We start from the raw sequence: 27,279 nt of genomic DNA on the forward strand, positions 1-27,279 counted from the left end.
GTGCTTCGAAAATAAAGATAAGACTTTATTCGCGAAGCTATGAATTTTTTGAGAAAATGGAAATGAAGTTATGCAAGTGAAGGAATCATTGTGAGGCATCTGAACAGCTCATTTAATGTGATAACTCTATTCCACAATTCAGTCTCGAGAATTTTTTCCTGGAGCACAGCTAAATATACTACATACATGTACATAATACAGATTTATGTAAAGGACAACGGTACAGCTCTTAAACCCTTAGTTCCTTAGTAGGATGTACGACTAGCCGAAAACTGCGCATAGTCGTAAAGGCGAGAGTTCTAATGGACTTTTAAACACAAATAGATATATTTGTGTTTTTAAACTTAATATTAGATTCGAGGTTCTTGATATTTGCTGTTTCCGTATTTTCGTACAGACCATTATGTGGGCGTACTGATATTTGTGAACCCTTTATGAAGATTTAGGCAAAAAAAGATGACTGAGGTGCCAGGCTACGCAAGATAATACAACTTCTCTTCTGCGTTGTGTAAGAGCATTTTATAATCATAGAATTAACCATTCTAATACTGACACTACGGTAATTACAATGACCTAAGAGTGCCTCGTTTTTAGACTGCCTGCACATTCATCATCTAAATTTAAGCAAATAATGGTTCTCTCGGAGGAGATCACTATGTTTCATATATATATATATATATATATATATATATATATATATATATTGTTTAAAATAGGTCACGCTAAAAACCGCGCATTTTATGTATGTAGGCTGCGTATGGACTTAATAAAACAGAAAAGCGGGCTAGTTGCTTTACAGTAAGCATGATGACAAATAGCGCGACGAAATAGCATACATGCGTTTCGTGTTTGTTCCTTCTTCATTCTTGTGCGCAATTTTGTCGCACTGGTTACTATCACATGTATGGACGCACACTCGATTTCTTAGTTTTTGCTGTCCTCCTCTCTGTCATCGTAAAAATGACGAAGGTGTATCCCTTGTCGCTGACCAGTCGAACTCAATTTTACCGCTTTGTATACTAGGAAACATCACGTACATAGGACAGAAATTGTGACATCCCTGTCCAATTTCTGATGTCGATGTTGTCTGTCTAGAACTCATGAAGTTTATGAAATAAATATGTCTCATTCTTTTATCGTTTTAGGATATTCGTATTCAGTTTGAAATATTTAGTAGTGATGCGCAGATATGAGCCTAAATGAACAAAGAAATGATGACTACATATAATGACAGGTGAAGTATGAAGGAAATAAGGGCTCAAAATTTAAGCTCCCTTAGGTAGTCTTGATTTGAGTTTGAGCATTATTGTTGTAAATCCCCTTGAGGCCTCGGTAGTGGCCCTCAGTCACAGGAAAGTTTGCCGAGACATGTGTGATTCACTCTTCGAAAGAAGAGTGAAGAGTGAATTGACGTTTACTTTTCTGTTATCTTTCCCTAAATTTTCTGATATGTCCTTTCTCACATTCTCCTTTCGTTTCTTCTTTTGATATTTCCCTGTTCTTGCAGGGCCTGATTACTCTTTCATAAGTTCATTCTCTTTATTGATCTATTTCCTTTGTACTTATATTAATTCTCTTTCACACTGCCACTCAAACCTTGGCATTTGAGTGAAAGCCATAATCATCCCCACTTCAATTATCATAATAATCGCATGCGATCATTTACCACAATTCCAAACAAAGCACCCCCCCCCCCCCTCTCCCACCGCCTTTTCTTTTTTTTTTCTGTGACACAAGATCGTAGAGCTGTAATGCAAAACTACAAAGCTAGAGCTTTGGTCTAATTCATTTTCCTCAAGCGGTTCCGCCCGCCAGCTAGCTTTTTTCTATGCGTAGTTAAATATGACATATAAACAAACGAATTGAGCGGGCACCTTTATAAGCGAAGCACGTCGAAAGTTTCCAATGACACGCGATTTCAGCGTTTGAAACAGACACATCGGTTTCAGCGTTATTCACTGCGTAAGCGATGCATCGAGTACTAGGCCAGATGCAATGTCATTGTGTTTTGTGGATGCTTTCGTTCGGCACAAGTGACCGAGCAGGAGGAAATACTCTTTCTTTTTTTCAATGTTGGAAAATAAATCACCGAGTGTCTATGAATGCTGTATGAGACGTGGAACGTTTGATTAGGGTCGCCATGGACCCTGCAGAGCTGGCGACTTGAACAGCGCAGAAGGAGCAGCCTGAGATGAAGAGGCCGAAATGTGAAGTTTGTCGTCGCGGAAGTGATGGCTCTGCTGGCGATAGGTCAACACCGTGCGTGCGACACACTAGATGTACGTGCTCTCGAACGAGCGGGGGGGACTCCAGTCAACGAAGAAGCCGTCCTGAGAGGCGCTGTCGCTCGGTGCGGGATGCTTGGAGAGCTCGAATTCGTCGCACTCCGCGGTCGAAGCTGTCGAGCTCCTGAAGGGAACGCCGCTAACTTCCAGGCTACGGTGCTTCCTGCATATCAAAGAGGAGGGGTAAGAAATGCCCGTTGTATATGTCTCTAGAAATATATATACTCCTGCGAGAAGCAATAAGCTGAAATGTTGGATGCGCAAGCAAACGTCCGCGAAGGAATTGATATTCTTGCGTTGGTGGCTCGGGAATGGAGACGCGATTGTTACGACAATTACAAGCCGGAAACAAGGAACCGCGCGGCTACTGGCAGATGTCATGTTCCAAACCGCGCCCCCCCTATAGCTGCTAACTTCATTCCTTCTTTCATCCCTAGAGGGCGCCCGACTTCTTGGGCGGTGGTAAAACTACTCAGATTTCCTTAAGTTTGCTCGTGCAGTATTGAAATTTAGCTCACTAATATGTTATTATTGCTCAGGAAGAGCGAATCCCGGCAGCAACATTGTGTGGTTGACACCTTTTGAAAACTCCATTTTAAAAGGCTATACCCTGTAGCACGAAGGTAACTGTAGTAGAACTAAATGTTGTGCGAGCAGGTACGGGTTTATTTTCTCGTAGAATTGAACAGCGCGCACAAACAGCGAGAGCCGCGTTTCGTGCACGCACGCACGCACGCACGCACGCATGCACGCATTACGGAAAAGCGAGCTTCTCCTTACAATGCGTCCGGTATTCCGGCAAGCCCGGGCGTTTTGCCGGTTGAGTGGGGGCGTAAACGTTAGCGGCCGGAGCGCTGGAGCCACCTGGTGGCACCCCCGTTTGCCGGAATAGCGGACACGCTAAAAGTCTCTAATGAGTCGTCTTAAGGAGAAGTCATATTTGGCGAAACATTGGCAACCTGCGCACGCACTCCTGCATGAATAATTTTTGATGCGCTTTACATGTGCCTCGTATAGGCTACCACCTCCAAAAGAGCGTAATCCGTTCATCACTAACAAGCTGCACGGACTCGTTTGTTGCACAAACGTAAGCTAAGTGATCGTTGTCATCGTAGTTTTATGCATCACTCACTCACTCACTCACTCACTCACTCACTCACTCACTCACTCACTCACTCACTCACTCACTCACTCACTCACTCACTCACTCACTCACTCACTCACTCACTCACTCACTCACTCACTCACTCACTCACTCACTCACTCACTCACTCGAACAGTCAGACTGGAATGATTGTCATAAAACACGCCACTTACTTTCGGCTGATAATTATCACTAGCGCCACGTTGACGAGCAGTAGGAAGATGGCCACACCGAAGGGAGCCACGACCCACGGAATCAAGGAATGCAGAGACCCGTAGACGTCGTCCTGCACCGACGCTCCCACTGCACGCAGAACGATTGTCATATCGGGTCAGTGCTGTTTTTGTCATAATGCTTGCACGCGCACACAGCTACGTCACAAGCTATTTAAAGGAACATTAAAGAGTGACACAAGGTTCCGCTTTATTCGGATATTATATTGTCAAGAGCTTGCTTGTTCTTCCCGGGCACCGTCATTCTGCTGTTTTGGACTAGCTTCACCATGCACCGACCGCCGGACACGTAGGCGTATCACGCATGTATGATCGCATCCGCCGGCGCTTCTTTTGGTCTGGTCTCTGCCGTTCTGTGAGACAGTACGTTGCGGCTTGTGACCTCCGCCAGCGACGCAAGACGCCTGCCCTACTGCCTGCTGGCAGCCTTCAGCCCCTTTACATCGCTGATGAACCATTTTTTTCGAGTGGGACTCGCTCTTCTAGGACCTTTCGCGGTGTCAACTACTTGTAATAGATGGGTTGTAGTCGCTACGTTGCAGGCGCCACGGTGGCCCTCGTCAGTTAATCACGGACCGCGGCCGCAGCTACCTGTCTAAAGTAGTTGACATTCTTCGTTTCTGCCAGGCCAGTCACAAGTTCACCACAGCGTACCATCCACAGACAAACGGTCTTACTGAAGGCCTCAACCGTACCCTCACAAACATGGTTGCTACGCCCGTGTATGAGGACCACCGGGACTGGGATATCAACCTGCCTTTTGTGACCTTCGCCAATAACTCTTCCCGGCACGACACAGTTGGCTACCCAACTTTTTATGTACTGTTTAGTAACGAGCCACCATTGCCCATGGACACCATACTCCATCCTCACGCAGACATGTCCACTGCCTGTGTCGTGATGCTCTTGCCCGTTGGCAACCAATGCACCAACCTTGATGAGGTTTGCAAAAGAACTAGTTTAAATGCAGTAAGCTAGGCTATCAAATTTAAGACTGTTTAACTCAGCAATGCAAAACGATACTACAATTCTGTAAAGTGCATCTAATAGTACAAAGAGGACAAGAATGATGGCTCACAAGGATGGCGCTGCAGAATCTTAATGGTCAGTCGGCATCAGGGCAGGATGGCATTACGAATAAAATGTTACGGAATTTAGACGACGGGTCAATTGAGTTCCTTATGCGGGAGATCAATAGCTGATGGAAGGAAGGCTCTTTCCGGGAAGAGTGGAAACTTGCAACTACTGTTCTGATACCCAAACCGGGGAAGGCCATAGGGCTTGAAAATCTCAGACCCATTTCCCTGACATCGTGTTTGGGGAAAGTCGCTGTGCACGTCATTTTAAATAGGCTAACGTGTTATGTTGAGGGCAATGTTGTCTTTCCGCACTAGATGATAGGATTTCGGCCAGGCCTCTCGACTCAGGATGACCGGCGGACAAGGGATACTAAGGCACTAATTGGACTTGATGTGGAAAAGGCTTTCGAAAAATCGGACATTTTTTCATTTTTCATATGGGGCAGCGGCTTTTCCACTTTGTCAAGGCTTTCCTTATGGATAGAAGGATGTCTCAGGTTTGGGGAGGTAAGTCGGAAGTCTTTAAATTGGGTTGCTGTGGTACTCAGCAGGGATCCGTACTCTCGCGTATGTTATTCAATCTGGCGATGTGGAAGTTGGGTAATACACTGACACTGCCCAGGGTATTGGCTATTCTATCTATGCGGATGACGTTACTATATGCAGTGTCGACGGTAGTGATGGAGAGCTTGAGGCTAGGCTGCAGAAGGTGGTAACGCTTACGGAAGAGTATTTGGGTCTTATAGGGCTCAAGTGCTCCACTAAAAAGTAGGAGTTGTTGATCTTCAAATCTAAGAAGCTGGGTCGTAGGCCGAAGGGTTGGGTACCGGAAGTTGAGCCTTGCATTAGAATCCATACTAGGGAAGGGCCGTTGATACCCAATGTTGAAGCAATCAGGGTCCTCGGTTTTGCACTTGAAGCGAATGGATCGAATATTAGAACCATTCAGCGTATTACGAAGAAGACGGAGGAGGCCATAACACTTATAAGAAGGATCTCTAATGGGCATAGGGGTTTGGAATAGAGGGGGGGGGAGAAAGATAATTTGGAAGCTTTAATCAGAAAAGCCGTCAAGGCTGCGCTTGGTCTGCCTGTGACTACGTCAAACGATATGTTGTTATGACTGGGTTTGCATAATACTTTAGATGAAATTCCCGAGGCTCAGCGTACGGCACAGAGAGATAGCTTGCTAGGTACACCAGCGGGTAGGTATATTTTAGAGTCAATTGAAGAATCGGTGGCTGTGTTGCACGATGGGGCGCCCCTACACGAGTTGAACGTAAACCTTAGGGCCAATATCATGGTTCGCCCGTTTCCGCGGAATGTGCACCTCGTGCACAATGTAGGGAGGCGGGTCACGAGAGCTAGGGCTTTGTTGCGAGAGGCAAAGGATCAGGAGGAGTCTGCGTTTGTTGACGCCGCATGAACTAATGGGAAAGATGCTTATTCGGTGGTGGTGGTAGATGGCAAAGGGAGCGCTAGAAATGCCGCTTCCATTTATACCAAAGAACCACGGGTCGCCGAGCAGGTGGCTATTGCTCTAGCACTAATTGATTCAAGAAGAGTTTTGGTGTTTAGTGACTCGCGATCTGCGATTAAAGCCTTCTCGAGAGGACTTGTTGCGGAACCGGCCAACAGACTGCTGCAGGGTAGCGATATCACTTCGCATACAGTTACTTGGTTCCCGGCGCACATGGGGTCAGTGGAGGGAGCCCCGCGTAACCTCAACGAGGTGGCGCACAGGGATGCACGAAGATTAGTGTGCCGTATACTCCCTGAAGGGGCTGGATCTCCCGCTCCAGAGTTCGAGGACCAACTGTTACCCTACAACGGTATCACCAAACACTATTACTTAGGGCGCAGGGCATTCCCCCTGCCACATTCTAAATTAAATAGGCCACAGGCGGTTACATTAAGGCTTCTGCAGACACGAACGTACCCTAACCCGGTCATCATAAATAAAATTAATCCGGACTGGGGGGTTTCAATCTATTGTAGTAAGTGTGGGGGTTTGCTCGATTCAGAACACATGCTCTGGCGCTGCTTGGCGTTGCCCGGTGATGGTTCTCGAAGTGAACAGTGGCGGCAGCGGATGCTGCACAGTGAAGTGCTGGTGGACCAACTCATGGCTGTCCCGAGGGCCCGTGCGACGGTAGAGGGGCTCGGCCTCTCTGTCCCGACGTGGGAGCGGCCCGCATCAGTCCCAGACTGATCCCTCAGGACCTAAATAATCTTGGTCATACCATACCACTAATATGTGAGTAGGATCTTTGCAAAACCCTCATAACCAATGTAACAAACTGACGTAAGATACAAACTGATACGTCAAATTTGTCCGCTTTAGATTCTATAACCAATGCAGTTTGCAAAATTGCGATTGTGAAGCTTGTGCTTCTATTTTTCTGAAACTTACCAATCTATGGCAATTTTTGCGAGAAAAGAAAAATCCAGGGTCTAACTCCAGTCGCTAGAATTTAGCTTTCTCCCTCAAATGCTACAAATTTCATTCAAATCGGTTCATGGGTTGCCTCATAAAAGCATTTTTGCGTTTTACATGTATCTGAATGGGCGGCCGGAACAGCAGTTTACAATGGGCGGAAGGGAACAGCAGTTTACAATAGGTAGTGAGGCACTGGAAGTGGTAAGGGAATACATATACTTAGGACAGGTAGTGACTGCGGATCCGGATCATGAGACTGAAATAATCAGAAGAATAAGAATGGGCTGGGGTGCGTTTGGCAGGCATTCTCAGATCATGAACAGCAGGTTGCCATTATCCCTCAAGAGAAAAGTGTATAACAGCTGTGTCTTACCAGTACTCACGTACGGGGCAGAAACCTGGAGGCTTACGAAAAGGGTTCTACTTAAACTGAGGACGACGCAACGAGTTATGGAAAGAAGAATGATTGGTATAACGTTAAGGGACAAGAAAAGAGCAGATTGGGTGATTGAACAAACGCGAGTTAATGATATCTTAGTTGAAATCAAGAAAAAGAAATGGGCATGGGCAGGACACGTAATGAGGAGGGAAGATAACCGATGGTCATTAAGAGTTACGGAATGGATTCCAAGGGAAGGAAAGCGTAGCAGAGGGCGGCAGAAAGTTAGGTGGGCGGATGAGATTAAGAAGTTTGCAGGGAAAACATGGCCACAATTAGTACATGACCGGGGTAGTTGGAGAAGTATGGGAGAGGCCTTTGCCCTGCAGTGGGCATAACCAGGATGATGATGATGATGATGATGATGATGAATGGGCGGCATTGGAGCTGGACCCGAGCTAAAGTTTCGTCTTAATCTAGAGCTAAGGGATAGCAGCTTATGTTGACGGTACGCAGCTGCATCATCAGTCTGCACGCGTGTCCCTCACCCAAAGAGAGCGTGGCGAAGTGAACCATGAGGGGAGGGCCGTGCCCTACGCTCGTGGTGGCCCTGACTTTGGCGGTGTAGCTTCGTCCGTTCAAGAGCTGGGACAGCAGCAGCTCCCTGACGTCGGGTCCCACCGTCGTGGCTAGTAGGACGGAGCTGTTATCCTCCGTGGCGTTGTCGACCTGCTCCGTTACCATAATCTGTACAAAGAAGGAACCAACGTTCAATACGGATGTTCCAAGCCTACGTCCGGCGTTTACGAAAGAAAAATGGAGAATGAAGGTCACAGCAAAGGAAACAGACACGCGAGTTCGAGAGGGAAATGATTGTAATTTTCGTAGCTATTTGCGCTGCACAGATTTGTGGTCTGGGGACACTAAACGTGCGCATACAGAAATAAAACACGAACAAAAAGGGCATGTACGACTTGAATGACTGCCTGTTTCATTTTACAGTGAAAACTTCATTTTGCTTTCCGCTTGTCCTTTAGCACGTACGCACACTTCGCGAATAGGAGATGGAGAAAATGAATAGCGGGTTTATGATGAACGGCGGTAGAACAAGGGGTAGTCATTGGAGCCAACACTTCGATAAAGGGACTTGTTTTAGTCAGGGCAGCAACTTCGTCAGGGAGGCGGGGAGGGGGGGGGGGGGAGCAACAGCTGCTGCCCTGACGAAGACGACTGCCTAGCCGGAAAGTTGGCTCCAGCGACATTCTACCACTGTTTACCATTTCAATCTTCTATCGTCCTGGGAGCTTTTGTCTTGTCTGGATAGCAGGTTCATGTATCATCAAGCCCTTACTTTCCATTCGCGCGCTAAAGTCGAACCGCAAGCTTAGGAGTAAGGCAACAACATTTGTATAGTAACTTCTCACTTTAATACTTTTTGTTTGATTCAGCTATGGTACACATTACAAAGCTCGTCAAACGCAAGAGTACTTTACAATACTCGAACAACAACTATTGTAAACAGCACTTGTGTCGATCTGTCTCGTCTGCGTCTTTATTTAAGATGTTCTCCTTGCAAACATATATTTTGCATGTTCGACTCGAGTAAAACAAGATAGCCAAAGTGCCTTGTCGGAGTAGATTTCTCATCTGAAAACACTTGCTCTTCCGTTGCGTCATGAGTATACCATACAGAACTGAGCACCCACCTCGTAACCAGTGAGGACTCCGTTTGGTTCGTCCGGTGGTTGCCAGGACAAGCGAACAGCTGTCTCGTTAACCTCCTCGACTGCGAGCCACTCCGGTTCACTGGGCACTGCGAATGACATTCATGGTTACGCGTAAATCACCGAGCTATAAAGCCTGTGTGTTCGCGCGCGAACACTTAGGGAAAAATTGACAATCATTTTAGCATGCGCCGAAGAGGGTGAAGGCGAAAGCCTGCGCACTCAAGCTACAGTTATTAAATTACTTGACATTCTCATTCCAATGCTTTGTTACTTGTTTTCTCCCACGAAAGGAAGTGGGTTCGAGCGCCTTAACTGACGCTGCCTTAATTAACTGTGCCTTAATTAACTTCGCCCTAATTAACAGCGAAGGTCGTGGGTTCGACTACCACCAAAAGTCGAGGGCGCGACTCCCTCCGAAAGTCGTGGGTTCGAGTGCCTGAAATAAATTTATCCTAATTTACCTTTTTTTTGGCAGTATGAGTGGCATCGGAGCCAGTTGTGGAAGAAGACGACGACGAACGCGCGGGCAGTGGCACGGGCGCATGTGTGCGCGAGGCGAGCTCACGTGACTTTCTGTACCGCACGCCGCGTTTTCCAGACCATGGGGGGGGGGGGGGGTATGAGCCACCTAAGGCTGTCGCCTTAATAAAGCTTGTACGATAATAGAGCCCAGTTCCATTACTTTGAAAAGCTTTGTTTTGTGGCAGCTATCACGTTGCGGAAGCAAGGTTTCTTAAGGTTGACAGGATGACAAAATGATGACAGGGTGGCCTGCTCCTCCGGCTGTTACGCATACGATCTTCTTAAATGCGTTATGCAAACCCATTCAAAATATCTATCCGTGCGATGGCTAGACCCTTGAAGTTGAAGTATCTTTACTGCTGGAGCTAAACAAAAAAGAAGAAAATAATGACAAAGAAAACCGCGCAAGAACCTAAGCCGGGCATCACTTGGATTTCAAGGAGGAATGCGCTCACCGTCTTCTGTAGTGCTGACCGTCACACGAGGACTGAGAGGCCCTGCTCCGGCGCTGTTGACAGCTCTCACGCGCATTGTGTGTTTCTGGAAAGGCATTAGACCCTGGAGCGTCAGGTTCGTGTCTGGGTGAAAGAGCAAAAGGAAACCCGCTGAATCACCCATCTGGAGAGCGCAAGGCTACGGAGAAAGTGCATAGAAATAAAGGACGAAGAAAGTTGCAGTTGGCAATGGTAATATTGGTCAGAAAGGTTTACTGTACGAATAAATTGTGATAAAGACGAATGTATCCGAAACCTGCGAGCACAGAATGAAATTACAGATTCGTAATCTGCGGCAGTTTAGGACGACCTCAACAGTGTATGAATTATTTGGTGTGTGCCTGAAATTATCGGAAATCAAGTTCTCACGTATCACCACGTAAGATGTACGGACGAACGTGCTTGCGTTTAGTTGCGTACACAGATATATACCATACACGGCTAACGACGAAAAAAAAGGAGAATAAAGAATATAAGATAAACAAATATATTTGCTTATGAACGCCGCCTTCACGTCATCTGTCTTGTCGCGTTTCCAACTTTCGTCATAAACCATCTCCACGTGTCCACCAATACTTTCGTTGTAATAGTAATTGTCGTCGTCGCTGTCGGCGTCGCCGTGATGTTTCGTATATATTTAGATGTATGTATGTATATGCCATGCCATGCTATACGACATGCGGTATATGGGGGTTACATTGCCACACTATTGTATCACCAAAGTTGCTCATACCAGGTCTTACATTTCTGACAAAATTATTACTCAGAATTTTGAGAACGGCAGCCCACAAACAAATTTTATCGAACAAAACACTGACGGCGCATGCCTTTTATCTTAACTTTTCTCAGACTTAAATATTTAAAGTGCGAAACAATAACAGAGCTCGAACCTGAAAATGATCGAACCTCGATATAACGAAGTTGTACTTGCAGCAGAAAACAACGGTAACTCGCGAATTTCGTTAATTCGAGGTTTGAAGGTTTGAGCATTTAAAACAACTTCACAAATTCCCTATAGCATTCCTGGTGGGGTAGTAACTCGTTAGTAGGCGCTTATAAACAAATTGTAAGAACGTGAGGCGATAATAGCGCGGTTATGAGCGCCAGCGCGTGCAGTGCAGATCGCACCGGGAGCAATGCATCGACGGGGCTCACGGCGTCCGAGACTGGCGTCTGTTGTGTCGCGCGTTGCCGTAAATCTTGTACGCCATGGCTGACCGCGCTTAGTGCCCGCAGCCGGCGCCCACAAATTAAAAACAAAAGTGCAAAAACATACGGGTATTCGTCCTGAACAAAAAGAAAAAAAAATTAAAAGAAAGACAAAAGTCACATTTTCGCCAGAAATGCGGAGCATTGATGACGATACGAAAGGGACAACTACACGAGGTAAGGTTCGTAGTTTTATCGGTGCCACGAGCGCTCAGGGAAACATTAACAGATCTCACTCGATGACCACGAACTCGCAGTCACAACGCGAGCGAGCGCTTCACACTGTGTCTTGGAAGCTTGAGATTATGCGACCGTCAACACTAGACGCGTGGGAACAACAAAATGTGCGGGAACGCACCAACCATTTCGACTCGATCTTTGCACTTGCCGCGGAGGGATTACCTCAAAGATATAGCGTGCACGTGGGAGAGGAGGAGACACGTGCATTCCTGACCCTAACTGCAACTAAGATCGGGAAATGCAAATAGTTCGTTGCATCGTGAACTTCGTTACATCGAGGTTCGATATATCGAAATTAGATGTAAATTTATTGGCGCGGCTGTGCACTGCCTCCGGGATCGGCCCAGGAAAGATGTTTGAAACATACCCGATACGTAAGAGTGGCGGTAAAGTCGCTAAATAAGACGTTGAATGTAGTTAACAACCATCAATGAAATTGTTCGATGGCAGGATTAAAACGGAGGACCCCTAGCGCAACAGCACGTTTTTAACTTAGCCAGCTTACGTTTACTCCAATTCATACTGCCACTACAACTACGGGTCTTACATTTCGTGCATATTTTAAGATGTTGCTATCGCATTCATTGCTTCGCTCTCATGGCGAAACTATGACAATTTTTCAAGAAACAAAGAACATGTTTATTGGCTTGTATAACCAGCCCCGCCATCCGTCTTTTGGCTTTCCGCCTACGCCACCATCTTGCAGTGGCGTGTCCATCGAAGCAGTCGAAATGAACTTTATATATAGATATATGCGCGGAAGTTGAAGGATCCATGCATGTTAAAGGATCCATGCACAGGGACGCGCGAATTATATGAAACAGTTACATGAAAACGCAGAGGTATGCAAAAGAAAACTGGAGAACTTCTGCAGAAGGGTGCACTGAATAGATCTACACATAACTGTATTGTAATTTATGCAAAATACGAAAAATCTATCTATCTATCTATCTATCTATCTATCTATCTATCTATCTATCTATCTATCTATCTATCTATCTATCTATCTATCTATCTATCTATCTATCTATCTATCTATCTATCTATCTATCTATCTATCTATCTATCTATCTATCTATCTATCTATCTATCTATCTATCTGTCTGTCTGTCTATCTATCTATCTATCTATCTATCTATCTATCTATCTATCTATCTATCTATCTATCTATCTATCTATCTATCTATCTATCTATCTATCTATCTATCTATCTATCTATCTATCTATCTATCTATCTATCTATCTATCTATCTATCTAGCTAGCTAGCTAGCTAGCTTCCAGCCAGTCAGTCTGTCTAAATGTCTGACTTAATGCCTGCCTGCCGCGTGACAGTGAGTGAGTGAGTGAGTGAGTGAGTGAAGAAACTTTATTGCAGGTGCGGCGAGGACGGCGAACTCGTCGCGCACCCGGCTAGTCCCACGTCACACAGCGCGCGCGAATCATCATCATCATCATCATCATCATCAGCCTAGTTACGCCCACTGCAGGGCAAAGGCCTCTCCCATACTTCTCCAACTACCCCGGTCATGTACTAATTGTGGCCATGTTGTCCCTGCAAACGTCTTAATGTCATCTGCCCACCTAACTTTCTGCCGCCCCCTGCTACGCTTCCCTTCTCTTGGAATCCAGTCCGTAGCTCTTAGTGACCATCGGTTATCTTCCCTCCTCATTACATGTCCGGCCCATGCCCATTTCTTTTTCTTGATTTCAACTAAGATGTCGTTTACCCGCGTTTGTTGCCTCACCCAATCTGCTCTTTTCTTATCCCTTAACGTTACACCCATCATTCTTCTTTCCATAGCTCGTTGCGTCGTTCTCAATTTCAGCAGAACCCTTTTCGTAAGCCTCCAGGTTTCTGCCCCATATGTGAGTACTGGTAACACACAGCTGTTGTACACTTTCCTTTTGAGGGATAGTGGCAACTTACTGTTCATGATTTGAGAATGCCTGCCAAACGCACCCCAACCCATTCTTATTCTTCTGGTTATTTCAGTCTCATGATCCGGATCCGTGGTCACTACCTGCCCTAAGTAGATGTATTCCCTTACCACTTCCAGTGTTTCGCTACCTATCGTAAACTGCTGTTCTCTTCCGAGACTGTTAAACAGTACTTTAGTTTTCTGCAGATTAATTTTCAGACCCACCCTTCTGCTTTGCCTCTCCAGGTCAGTGAGCATGCATTGCAATTGGTCTCCTGAGTTACTAAGCAAGGCAATATCATCAGCGAATCGGCCTGGAGTGCGGCCTGATCCCGGTGACCAGAACCGGTAACGCACTCTCTCACCAGAGCAGGATTGGCCACCCTGGTGCAGTACTTGGCCACAACCTCCTATATGAATACAACAATCGAACCCCGGCCCTCAGTCCCCAGCAGCCGCGAAGCAACTGACCACGGCGGCGGTCAGATCTGTGACGCTGCAGAGGGTGCTAAGAATACCTGGCTCCGGACAGGCCGCCATTGGAATCTGAACCTGGCAACGTTTAACGTTAGAACGCTATCTAGTGAGGCGAGTCTAGCAGTGTTATTGGAGGAATTAGAGGGTAGTAAATGAGATATAATAGGGCTCAGTGAGGTTAGGAGGACAAAAGAAGCATATACAGTGCTAAAAAGCGGGCATGTACTGTGTTACCGGGGCTTAGCGGAGAGACGAGAACTAGGAGTCGGATTCCTGATTAATAAGGAAATAGCTGGTAACATACAGGAATTCTATAGCATTAACGAGAGGGTGGCATGTCTTGTTGTGAAACTTAATAAGAGGTACAAAATGAAGGTTGTACAGGTCTACGCTCCTACATCTAGTCATGATGACCAGGAAGTCGAAAGCTTTTATGAAGACGTAGAATCGGCGATGGGTAAAGTCAAAACAAAGTACACTATACTGATGGGCGACTTCAATGCCAGGGTAGGCAAGAAGCAGGCTGGAGACAAGTCAGTGGGGGAATATGGCATAGGCTCTAGGAATAGCAGAGGAGAATTATTAGTAGAGTTTGCAGAACAGAATAATATGCGTATAATGAATACCTTTTTCCGCAAGCGGGTTAGCCGAAAGTGGACGTGGAGGAGCCCGAATGGTGAGACTAGAAATGAAATCGACTTCATACTCTGCGCGAACCCTGGCATCATTCAAGATGTAGACGTGCTCGGCAAGGTACGCTGCAGTGACCACAGGATGGTAAGAACTCGAATTAGCCTAGACTTGAGGAGGGAACGAAAGAAACTGGTACACAAGAAGCCAATCAATGAGTTAGCGGTAAGAGGGAAACTAGAGGAATTCCGGATCAAACTACAGAACAGGTATTCGGCTTTAACTCAGGAAGAGGACCTTAGTGTTGAAGCAATGAACGACAATCTCATGGGCATCATTAAGGAGTGCGCAATAGAAGTCGGTGGTAACGCCGTTAGACAGGAAACCAGTAAGCTATCGCAGGAGACGAAAGATCTGATCAAGAAACGCCAATGTATGAAAGCCTCTAATCCTACAGCTAGAATAGAACTGGCAGAACTTTCTAAGTTAATCAACAAGCGTAAGACAGCGGACATCAGGAACTATAATATGGATAGAATTGAACAGGCTCTCAGGAACGGAGGAAGCCTAAAAACAGTGAAGAAGAAACTAGGAATAGGCAAGAATCAGATGTGTGCGTTAAGAGACAAAGCCGGCAATATCGTTACTAATATGGACGAGATAGTTCAAGTGGCTGAGGAGTTCTATAGAGATTTATACAGTACCAGTGGCACCCACGACGATAGTGGAAGAGAGAATAGCCTAGAGGAATTCGAAATCCCACAGGTAACGCCAGAAGAAGTAAAGAAAGCCTTAGGAGCTATGCAAAGGGGGAAGGCAGCTGGGGAGGATCAGGTAACAGCAGATTTGTTGAAGGATGGTGGTCAGATTGTTCTAGAGAAACTGGCCACCCTGTATACGCAATGCCTCATAACCTCGAGCGTACCGGAATCTTGGAAGAACGCTAACATAATCCTAATCCATAAGAAAGGGGACGCCAAAGACTTGAAAAATTATAGACCGATCAGCTTACTGTCCGTTGCCTACAAAGTATTTACTAAGGTAATCGCAAATAGAATCAGGAACACCTTAGACTTCTGTCAACCAAAGGACCAGGCAGGATTCCGTAAAGGCTACTCAACAATAGACCATATTCACACTATCAATCAAGTGATAGAGAAATGTGCAGAATATAACCAACCCTTATATATAGCTTTCATTGATTACGAGAAAGCGTTTGATTCAGTCGAAACCTCAGCAGTCATGGAGGCATTACGGAATCAGGGTGTAGATGAGCCATATGTAAAAATACTGGAAGATATCTATAGCGGCTCCACAGCCACCGTAGTCCTCCACAAAGAAAGCAACAAAATCCCTATAAAGAAAGGCGTCAGACAGGGAGATACGATATCTCCAATGCTATTCACAGCATGTTTACAGGAGGTATTCAGAGGCCTGGAGTGGGAAGAATTGGGGATAAAAGTTGATGGAGAATACCTTAGCGCGCGCGAATATGTCACCCGAAATCCTGCTGACGAGCTGGCAAGCAACAAAAAGAGGTCACGTACGGGCAGTGCGGCCATTCAGGAACTAGTATACCTATTCTAGAAGCGTTGATGCGTGGTTGCAACGTCGCTTGCGCTGCTCACCTGTGGTGTTTGCCCATTGGTCGTCCTCGGCCCTCAAGTCGGCGTAGTATAGGACGTGGTAGTAAAGCAGCGGTCCGCGTGCGTCCAAGCAGGAAAGCGCTTCCCAGCTCAGGTGCAGGCTCCTCGACGATGCCCACACCACGCGCACCTTACCAGGCGGTTTGCTGGGCGCTGCGCAGAGAGGCCCCGACGGAGAAATATTGGACACAAGTGATGGCAGCAACCATCTCAATTAGCTGGAATTAGTATTAAGCCAATAAAATACGACGGAGAGAGGGTGACAGAGAAGAAAGGAAAAGCACGGTGGCGAGCAGTTTAAAGTTTGCTTTGTGCAGTTTGCTGCCCTACACGTGGGGAGGGGGCGTGGAAGAGAGAGGGAGAGCAGAGAGAGAGATAAGAGTAAACAAATACATGTTGGGCTGTTTAACGCCCGGAAAATGCACAGTGGGTTGCAGCGTAAAATAGGGGTGTGCGAATATTCAAAACTTACGAATAACGAATCGAATAGTGGCTATTCGTAAATGCGAATATTTATCGGATACGTTTCGAACATTTCAGAACGCCAGCTCTGCAGAGAAGAGTAGCAGGCTAGAGGACTCCGTGTTTCTTCAATCAATTACTCTCTCTCTCTCTCACTCACTAAAGCGTTGCTTCACGTAGGTTCCAGCATTGGTGTTAGATCTGCTTAGTTCTTTTTTTAACTACTAGCTACGTGTGGCCTAAAGAGCAACACGTGTAATCTTTTCGTGCAGCCTAGCAGCAGCGTCATTTTTTTAGCAAATAAATTTATGCTACATTTTTGTAAATATTCTTCGATTATGCAAATAAACTTGAACCGGTTCGAACCGTTATTTTCTCGCTCCTGAGTTCAACCGGAACATAACCGTTTCCGCTGAACCGGAACGAAAACCGCGTTGCACTCTGGCTTTCACCCATAGATAGGCCGCACCACGGGAAATTTCATCATCTTCGCGTGTGCAATCCGCGAGCTATAATCCAGAAAATGCAGTACTAGTGAATAAAAAAAAAAAAAGAAAATGACGCCTACGCCTCCCTTTCTTGAATTTCGTGCCGTAAACGTCAGCACGACGTCACCAATTTCAATCTACGTCGTGTTTTGGCCATTTTGGCGCAGGAAAAGTTCTCGAAACTCGTTACGTTGATCCTTCGGTCGCTTTATAACCTGACATATTCCTTTTCTGCTGATAAACGATTACGCTCCTTCGTTAGCGATAAGTATCCGGAAGGCGCGAATGCTTCCAATGTACTTAAACACTAACTCCATTCCTGTGCTGCGGGGTGGCCACCTACATTGGCTGCCCTGTGTGTTTGCTTCGTCACCAATGAGTTGGCGTTATGGAATGAACGTTAGACAACGCTTTCTCCTTTGGTGGCGCGACTTCACGACTGTGTACGCCGCACTCACGTGCTGCGGCAGTGAGGAAGCTGACCTCCCTCCTCTTCCCGTATCCGTGGCCGCTGCTCGCGCTCACACCTGCCTCGTACCAGGAGTGCGGCACCAGCCCGTCGACATGGAACTGCGCGAACAGAAAGCATACGGACTACGTTGTGGTTCAGGTAAGTCATTACGCTCAATAAAGGGAAAATGAGACATCCACCCGAACGTATGGCTAAGTGCTACAAAGCTTTTCTTTCGAGGAACCCGTATGGGTTTCCTTTGTAGCGCTTAGCTACGTTCGGGTGGATGTCTCGTTTTTCATTTATTAATTACTTCCCCCCACCTTGCGGGTTTCCACAGAACTATTACGTCAAAAGTCATTACGCTATGCAGTACATTTTTAGGGTGCTGAAAAAAGTGCGCCTATTTGGCCTGCAGAATGCGCAGTTGGGGTTGTAACGCAAGTATCTCAAGGAATGGGCATTTAATTTCACTCTTGATATTTTCATGCAGAACAGAGAAATTCAGTTGCCAATACACTTTTTTTATCTCAATTATTCCACAGAAACCCCTTTATAACAGCACAGAAGTGGGCTTAGTCAGAGGTGCACATGACCGAAATGGAAGTGCCTTTAATGCGGCATTGAATAATTTCTACCACCATGACCGCGCCTCGAGTCTTGTACTTCCCCCGTATCGTTTCCCAAAAAAGCTCCTCTGAACTATACGAAGATTACACGAATTTATGTGAAGATTAAGTAAGCCTAAACATCTGAACTCTTCCAGGCATCTCCGATGCATGGAAGAGTTCAGACGTTTAGGCCTATTTAATCTTCGTATAACGCGATGCTACGCGCTACAACATTCAAAGACGGTCGCACAATTCACATGTCCTTAAAAACTTCATCAAATTTTTCTGTTTCCTTTTTTCTTCTTCTTTCTCCTTTTATTCCCTTCACCCCTTTCCTTAGCACAGGGTAGCCAGCCGGCACTTCCACTGGCTAACCTCCCTGTCTTTCCTCCCCTTTTCTCTCTCTCTCTTAATCTTCGTAACCCATGCATAGTTTTTTGTTTACGCATGCTTTCCCCCAGTCTCTCTATAGCAGACGGCCAAGGCCAATTAGCGTGAGCCGAATATGTAGTTCATAAATGTAGCAGTTCGTGTGAGTTAGGCTTAAGCGACGTGGTTGCGCGTACGTCCCTGCTTCTCCGTTCACCTTGTTTTTCGTGCGCTACTTGCATCGAACCGCGAATATGCAGATATAAGTTCGACAATGCAACTGAATTTTATGCTGCAGAGCAGATTTGAAGAAATGGGCAAGGAAAATTGAATTACTTGGAGCATGACGGATAGACCATGAGAAATGAATGAATGAATGAATGAATGAATGAATGAATGAATCACCTGCGTAGCTTGTATGAGAGATACTTGTTCTGAACCCTTGTGGCCGCATCCGCCCAGGTCTCTAACAACGATAGCCACGCGGTAATCCAGGTGGTGAGGGTGGCGTACTCCCGCAGGAGCGTCCCACGTGATCATGGCGCTGGTGGCATTCGATCGGACCACGTTCAGGTGTTCCACAGGGCCCGGAACTGCGTTTGCGACAGCACGAAAATATCGCACGCACGAGCAGTGTACACTATTACGTTGTGTAAGACATGTTGGAGCAATTAATATTGACGCCCGTTTCCGTGGTCCCCCTTCAGCCAGTGCATGTCCGCGGTGCGGCCACATATACGTGTCGGCCTGTCAGCAACGACGAAGTTTGCTGATAGCGAGCGATAACAGCGCTAGTCACACTGTCTGTCCTGGGTCGTTGGACCCGAGCCACTTGTGCCAGTGTCCTAGATTGCTTTCCATTTACTAATCTTGCGTAAGGCCACAAAGCGTGCCACCGAAATTGAACGCAAGCACTTATAAATTCTATATAGCAGGGGCAAGAGCCCACAGAGCTTAGGAGTTGTCTATAATCGGGTTGCAGCTCTCGCCACAAAGCCAACGAACGTAACTTGTGAAGCACGCATTTGCTCTTATACAACCAGGTAATTTTTTTTTTTGTCTAAAATGCCGTTCAAAAATTGCCTGCGACAGGTGAATCTATTCCGCCTCTCAAGGTTGGCGAGTTGAAGAGACGGATAGTACTAACACAGTAAATCAAATAACAGAGATATAATCTGCGAATTAACAAATTTCCACCAATAAACTTTACACTGCGGAGTAAATGAAACAAACTTCAATTGCTTGAAATGAAGCCGTATAACAACGGCGTCACATTTACTTAATAGACATCCCGTAATTGTAGCCCTCACTATCTTTCAGATACACATTCCCAGAGGTGCCAAGAAATGCGTCGCCCTACGAGTTAGTCTTGTCGAGTACCGTGCGAAGAAAAAAATGTTATGCTCAAACATAATGCTTCGAGATTTCCGGTGTCGCGCGGTGTCGTCATCAACGCCATAGATTGGCAAGTAATAGTGGAATGGGCGGTTGGCCTAAATTAATTAAGTCTGCTGATAAGTAGCAAGCCACGTACTATGAGAGAATTCTATGGAAATGTAGACGAGTATAAGCTTCGTGGATGTACCAGCGCAACATACAGACACAGACGGAAAAGGAAGGACGAACGCAAGCGCCGTCTTTCAACCTTCTCTTCCCTCTCTGTCTGTTGCGCGGATAAATGCGAACGTATTTCAACTAGCCCTGTTTTCTTTTCTTGTGTAGTCTAAACTTGTTTGGTTTGCTAACGTACTGCGTACGTGCTGAAGACTTGCGTCGACGCGTCAATTCTTAGGCTGCTCGGGGACTTTCTATGCGATTGTATAATGAAGAAAAAAGAAAGATGAAGACACAGAGCACGCCCTCAATTTGTAGTTATCATCATAAAGTCGTGCGCCACCAATTGGACGCGGTGGCACCTATGTGCCGGAAATAAGCCCAGCGTAGTTGCCGCTCAATAGGGGCCCTTTAAAGGAAAACCACTCCATTTAACCAACTGCGTGCCGTATAGTGAAATATGTGGTCACGTCATCCAAGAAAAATAAAGGACTCCTTCATTGACGTCCACGGCTGATCAGCCTCCACGTGTCGCTGACAGAATGGAAGTGTCACCGTAGGATTAATGGAGAGTCTTAGGTTATAGGGGGCGCATACCGCGGCCAAGCTCGCGTTGCGGGAAACTAACTCCGTTGTGGGCCTTTCGCGCTCTTTTGTGCCCGCTCTGGATTCTTCTGCGCACGCTCGGTAGCTTGCGTCCCCTAATCTAAAACTATCCGATAGCTCGCAATGTGCGAGCGCTTCTCCCTTATTAGGAACACGCAGCTGGGACTGTTTACTGATTGGCTATAGCACGCGCCTTAAGCTTCGCTGTAGTACACACGAAGTTGATGAGACCAAGAGCAATACCAAGTTAAACCGTAATTATAAGTTATCCGCTTCTGCAATAGTGAACCGGGTGTAAGCGTAACAGAAAAGACGCAAAACAAACAAACAAATACTGCGTGGCGACGCCGGGCTCGAGTTCCCGCACAAGGTCGCCATGACGTCCTAGATTTTTACAGCCGTCTATACATTGGCCTGTAATAAACGTTTTGTCGGTAAAGCAGGACAAAATTGCTTTATGAAAAGCAAGAGACATGATCGTATCAAATGTTGAGAAACGCTAAAACACAAGAATCTACTTTGAAATAAGTGACGTCACTGTGACGTACACCTTCGCGGAGATGTCGGGACAAAAGTCAGGAAAATTGATGTTTTAACGCTAATCTTCTTCAGTAATAGCAGGCCATTTGCTCTCAAGTGAATGCTAATTATATATTTTTGTTGAATTCTGGCGTTATTACTTGCCAAAATCACGATTTCATTTAGGAGGCGGCGCACCATAGTGGAGGACTCTCAAATAATTTCTGACGACCAGGGGATCTTTAACATGCCCCCAATGCACGGGTAACGGGCGTTTTTGCATTTCTCCCGCCATCGATATGCAGCCGCCGCGGCCGGGATTTGATGATCCCGCGACCTCGTGCTTAGCAGCGCTACACAATAGCCGCTAAGCCATCACGATGGGCGCAAATAAAATTATGAAAGAATACTTCACTGCTCTACAATGGTTTAGTGTTGATTCTTTTTGTGCATCTTTAAGTCTCTGTGCAGCCGATAGTTCTCACGCAGCGGGAAAACATTATTACAATTCAAAGGCTCATAGCAGGTTAAACAATAAACGAATTTGCGTCATCCGGCTGCGCTAGATGTCACATTTGTCATTTCATTTTCTCTTGAAATACTGAGTATATATAGAGTCAAAGTTGCACCGTAGTTTCCCCTAAGAGTGCATGCTCCCGCACATCGACGACGTTTAATCGTCGTGCTTAGTCACTCCGCTCGCGCGACCCACATCGCTGCTTCCCGCGCTGCCAGCGGCAGATGTGACCTCACCTGCCCGAGCCGTCTTCGCAGTGGCCGATCCGCTGTACATGCTGCGTCCCGCGGAGGTGACGGCGTACACGGCCACGTCGTAGCTGCTGTCGGCGTCCAGGTTGTCGACCACGGTGTGCACGGTGTCCGCGTCCAGGCTCCGCACGGTCGACGGCGCGTTGCCCGCGCTCAGGTCCACCTCGAAGCCGACCAGCTTGCAGCCCAGCAGCTTCGGGTCCGGTTTCTGAGAGCAGAGCGCATGCGCGTGAGCGCAGAACCACGGCAAGCGACGGTGGCGCCCCACCCTCAGTTGGCTGCGGTTGAGTGACTACGGGGTGATGCTGCTCAGCGCGAGGTCGCGGATTCGACTCCGTGCAGCCACGGTTGCCGCATGTCGAGGTGGGTTGGAATGCAAGAAATGTTAGTATACCGAAGTTTTGGTGGCACACTGAATTACACCAGCCAATCAAAAGTATTCCGTAGCCACAGGCTAACCTTTCTCTACCTTTCTGTAAACAAGTGTTTCTGTTCCTTTCTCTCGTAGCCCTCAACTACGGGCGTCTTTCATATTCCTGACGTTGCTTTGGGACGTTAAAAAAATCAATCAATCAATCAATCAATCAATCAATCAATCAATCAATCAATCAATCAATCAATCAATCAATCAATCAATCAATCAATCAATCAATCAATCAATCAACCGAGGCTATCTGTAATTCTGTGACTGAGTTTCGCGGCAAGCCCGATGATAATATCTTTAGGCAACTGCTAAAATAACCAAGAAAAACTTGCTGAACTAAAAAAATGAAGAGAAAAAGAAAAGAACCTTTGATTGGCTGACGATCCAATAGTCTTGGTTTAGGCGTCTAAATATTGTACAGAATGATTTACGCAAATCAGCACTTAAAAAGTGGAACATGAAGTTTCGCTCTCTTTGATGTAATCAGTTATATCGGGATACATCTGTGAATGATTTTTTTTATTAGTTAAGTACCAGCTCTTCCCCTTGATAGTTGTTTGGGTTCGTATTGCGGGAGGTAAAACAGCTGCTGCAGAGGAAATACGAAGAAAAGCCCTACACAACACAAGCGCAGAGGTAATGTGACATACATACACGCATGCAGACGCGAAATGGGTGATAGTGGCCTAAACGCAAACGCAGAAAGATAAAAATGACAAGTAAATTTTCTACACGCGCACACGAGAAAAAAAAAAAAAAAAGAGAACAGCAATACTCGCACGTATCACAATACAAAAAGAATCGGTTTCAGCACAAATTTCAGCGCTCCTGATACTTCGTCGATTGGCGCTATTTGTAACTGATGGCATAGAAGGCTTCTTTATTAAGTGACAAGTGGACGAAAAGTGTAGAAAGATGGAAGCATTCGTCAGTGATCATGCTGGCATGCCGCCGGCCCCATCCTGCGATAAAACCAATAATTCAACCAACATACGTGCGTGTATTGTTTCGAACGTTCTGCGCGATCACATGATGTAATTTTCTTGTGTTTGTGAGGCCTTTCCACTCGATGAGAGTACTTTTCTAAACTAATTATATTTTTGCTCGAGAAATAATTCCCCCCTTCCCCCTCTTTCTTTTTTTGACATGAATGTATTAGCCATCGTCAGAAATAAAAATGAACAAGAACTTAGGCGCACACAACAACTCCGCTGCTAGATAATGCAAATAATAAGAAAAGGCATGTCACCTCCCACCGAATGGATATGCGACTGTCCGAGAGCGCCTTGGCCACCACGTTCTTCGGTACCGCCTCGGGGCTGTCAGCTGGAGCAAACGGATGTCAACACTTTCAGGAACCAGCAATACCTATCACAAGCGCGCGCGTGTGTAGCGAAAGCCGAATGACTCGAGAGACACGAGCTAACAGTCGTTTTCGCATATGAGCGTGTGCAAGCGAATGGAGCGTCGCTGTTCTGGCGCACGTAGAACGAAAGGCGAACTGTTGTCGCACAAGCGATTACACTTGTGCCACAACACCTCGACGCAGTATACACGATAGTAATAAGGCACGATCATTAAGCTGACGAGAAATAAAGCTAAACACCTCTGTAGGTTCAGAATATTTACACCGAAAGAAGTGTACAGCACTGTTTACCCGCCCGTCGGGAGGGTGGGCCTCGAGATGAATTCTTAGTGACGAGTTAGACAATGCTTATGCCGAAAAAAAGCCGCGCTTGGGCTGCTTGGATTTTTGGTGCAGCGTCCCTCACTTCAGCAGAGACACCGGAGTTCAGTCGTCGCACAGTATACACCAAGACTTCCGCACGCGCGAGTTTTTGATGATTGCTTTAGTGTAGTAATCGTAGAGTAGTGCCATTCGGCACAACAGAATGTCTTGGGCGAGTTGTTGACTGGGAAATTCACGATGTTGGCTGCATATAGAAGGAACACTCGGCACCCTGTACACTCCTGCGCGAGTCTTTCTATGGTGATCTGTCGTATAGCCTCATTTCAATAGTTTAGCTGTCATTTCGCACCCTTTTCACTACACCCGGCCATTCTCTTGGGATGTGGAAAGGAGTTGACGATTGCCTGGTTACGGCGGCACAATGACGGCGTAAGGGGCATATAAAATGGGACAGAAGCAGCGAGCCAGCTTTCGTGTTTGTCAGTTATGTCGTCGTACTAAAAAAAATAAGTGAATAGAAAAAGATGACTCGCCGGCATATATGCGTGTTCGTTCTCGTACGCTACGAAAACGCATCGCCCTAGTGAATCAAAGAGAATGAATGAATCAAACCTCGACAGGGCGTGCGCACCGACACCGGCGGCCCCCACGCCGTCAGCTTGCCCCTCCGCAGCTGCACGGCGAACTCGTACTCGGTGTCCGGCTCGAGGGACGAGGCGTTCTGGCGCACGGCCGTCTGCCACGGGCCCACCGTCGTCCAGTTGCCGCCGGCCGCTTTCGCACGGACGTGCAGCTGCACGAACGAACAACACGGTGCATACGCGGTGAGAGTTCTCAGCATTCCGCGCGAGTAAGAGCACTACGGCCGACGTAAAACAACCATGATTTGTGACGTGTTTCGGCAGTGGCAACCATATATATTCCACTCATGTGCGACCGTATTAACTGGTTCATTCGTTAATGTCATTGCCGACGCTGATTTGCTTTCTTTGTTGTTGTTTATCGAATGATGAGATCTTGGGAAAAATAGGCCGCCGAAGGGCCGGCTATTCAATTGAACTTCAGCGACTGAGGAACTCAAGAAAAGCATAGGCTGGTAGAAAAGATAGCGGGTGAACAAAATTTTCCTTTTCTAGGAAACGTGTAAGGGAGAAGTCAGGGAAGATTCAATGCTTCCCTCATATGGGGTTTGCCGAGTACCTGGTACTCAATTTGGTTGCCTCGCCCACCGTGCTTCTTGGTTGGCGAGTTGGAAGGCTCCCAGGATACGACTGCTGAGTCAGCCGACATCTTCACTTGTGGCGGAGAGGTCAGCTCGGGGGGACCTTGAGAAGGATGGAAAACAAGGAAACGAAGATGATCAGAACATGCTGTATACACAAAGGGAACCAAAATTACATAAACAAATTTGTTTAGTTGGGCTGCAATGAAGAACAGACGGGGACAAGTACGAAAACAACATACACCATGGATGCAGTGTCCGTGAGGCGTGTTTTTTTTTTTTTTTGAGGGGGGTGGGGGCATTCTTATCTACCTTCGTCTGTCCATGAAATCATGCTAAATAGGGCTTATAATTCCTGCCCGCTCATGTGCTCATATACATATTTATGCTCCCGTTAAAGAATCACAGGCGGTGTAATTTAATCCGGAACCCTCAACTACGGCTGCCTGTCACAGCACCAGTGTAGCTTTTTCGACAACAAAGACGATCACATGAAATGAAATCAAGTATAATGCTTACGCCAAACTTGTTCTTTGCAAATCCTCAAGGTGCAGTATGGAAGTTTATACTTGTTGCGGGTTTTAGTGGAATTTATATTGCCAAGTTCGGTGCTACTGATCTTAGAGTATAGTCGATTAATTGTGTCTCGTGCTGCGAAGTTTAGCTTCCGCTTAGCTCCGATGGTAGATCGGCGACCGCCCCGGAAACCACACCGGGTTCAATGTTCGGACCGGGGCATTTTTTTTTATACTGCGGAACATTCTTTCTGACGAACCGATATGGGTTTCCTTATTTGACCTTTTCTATCCCATTCTCCCATGAATCACGCAGTCAACAAGATATCAGAACCTGGATGCCCTTCCCCAAATAATCTGAGAGTAGAAGAGTAGTATGAATAAAAAATGGCGTTACTTGCTCATCGCAAAGAATTTCGTGAGCTTCCGTTCTACAATCAACTGCACTAAAGATTATTTCCGGAACATTACAGCTAAAGTGCTACAACAAAGCGTTATTTTGTCGTCTTTGACAAGGCGCTCACTGCGGCGGAATGTCTAGAAGTCCTGGAAATTCATCTACCACAAAAATAAGAAGTCAGAATATCGCGTCATCAATCCTTCAACTGAGGATCTTCAAATCCGTAATGAGTAAATCTTCGAATTTGTAATAACCTGTGGGAGTATAGGTCAGCGCCGGGAACGTTTCGGGGAAGACGTACCCAAGACCGTCACGTGCAGCGTTCCGACGTCGAATCCGTGTTCATTCCTGGCGGTGCAGTGGAACTTGTAGCTGCCCGGCTCCATGCCTCGGGGCAGCGGTGCTGAGGCCCTGTAGGCGCCCCCGCCTTCGTCCGTCACCGTCACCTTGGTGAGGTTCTGGCGGGTCTCTCTGCTCGCGCCGCGGAAGCAGGTCGGTTATTAAGCATAAAATGCTTCTTTGCCCCCACTGCGAGGTCTTTCAGCAGGGGATTCATCAGTCCAACGAAAGCAACGTAGTGAACAACCTATGCCAATTTAAAGGAGAGTCAGTGATATCTAACGGAATTGTTTTTTTTCTGTCGAGGGGCATCTCATCTTAACGAGTGCGCCATAGATGACCAACTCAAGTTTAATTGTTTATTATTAGATTTTTTTTACATAGATGGCGTAAAATGTCGCATCGTTTGTGCAAGTATTCTTTCGCTACTTATTTA

The 27,279-nt window shown here is 46.4% G+C and overlaps 1 protein-coding gene across 1 annotated transcript in view; it reads right to left on the reverse strand.

Moving 5' to 3' along the window:
* Window positions 1-682: 682 nt before the first annotated feature.
* The window catches only part of LOC126541478 (uncharacterized), a 54,177-nt gene continuing 27,580 nt past the window's right edge, over window positions 683-27,279 (reverse strand). Inside the window, exons 10-22 of the mRNA XM_050188226.3 lie at window positions 26,806-26,975; window positions 25,568-25,692; window positions 24,980-25,160; window positions 23,927-24,003; window positions 22,239-22,461; window positions 19,212-19,399; window positions 17,834-17,945; window positions 16,408-16,578; window positions 10,265-10,387; window positions 9,267-9,373; window positions 8,109-8,307; window positions 3,603-3,732; window positions 683-2,448 (exon numbers count right to left, since the gene is read on the reverse strand). Coding sequence (XP_050044183.3) covers window positions 2,274-2,448; window positions 3,603-3,732; window positions 8,109-8,307; window positions 9,267-9,373; window positions 10,265-10,387; window positions 16,408-16,578; window positions 17,834-17,945; window positions 19,212-19,399; window positions 22,239-22,461; window positions 23,927-24,003; window positions 24,980-25,160; window positions 25,568-25,692; window positions 26,806-26,975 — 1,981 coding nt within the window. The 3' untranslated portion in view covers window positions 683-2,273. The remainder of the gene's footprint in view (window positions 2,449-3,602; window positions 3,733-8,108; window positions 8,308-9,266; window positions 9,374-10,264; window positions 10,388-16,407; window positions 16,579-17,833; window positions 17,946-19,211; window positions 19,400-22,238; window positions 22,462-23,926; window positions 24,004-24,979; window positions 25,161-25,567; window positions 25,693-26,805; window positions 26,976-27,279) is intronic.

The sequence above is a fragment of the Dermacentor andersoni genome, chromosome 2 (genome assembly GCF_023375885.2).
Source record: "Dermacentor andersoni chromosome 2, qqDerAnde1_hic_scaffold, whole genome shotgun sequence".
Taxonomy (NCBI): Eukaryota; Metazoa; Arthropoda; class Arachnida; order Ixodida; family Ixodidae; genus Dermacentor; species Dermacentor andersoni.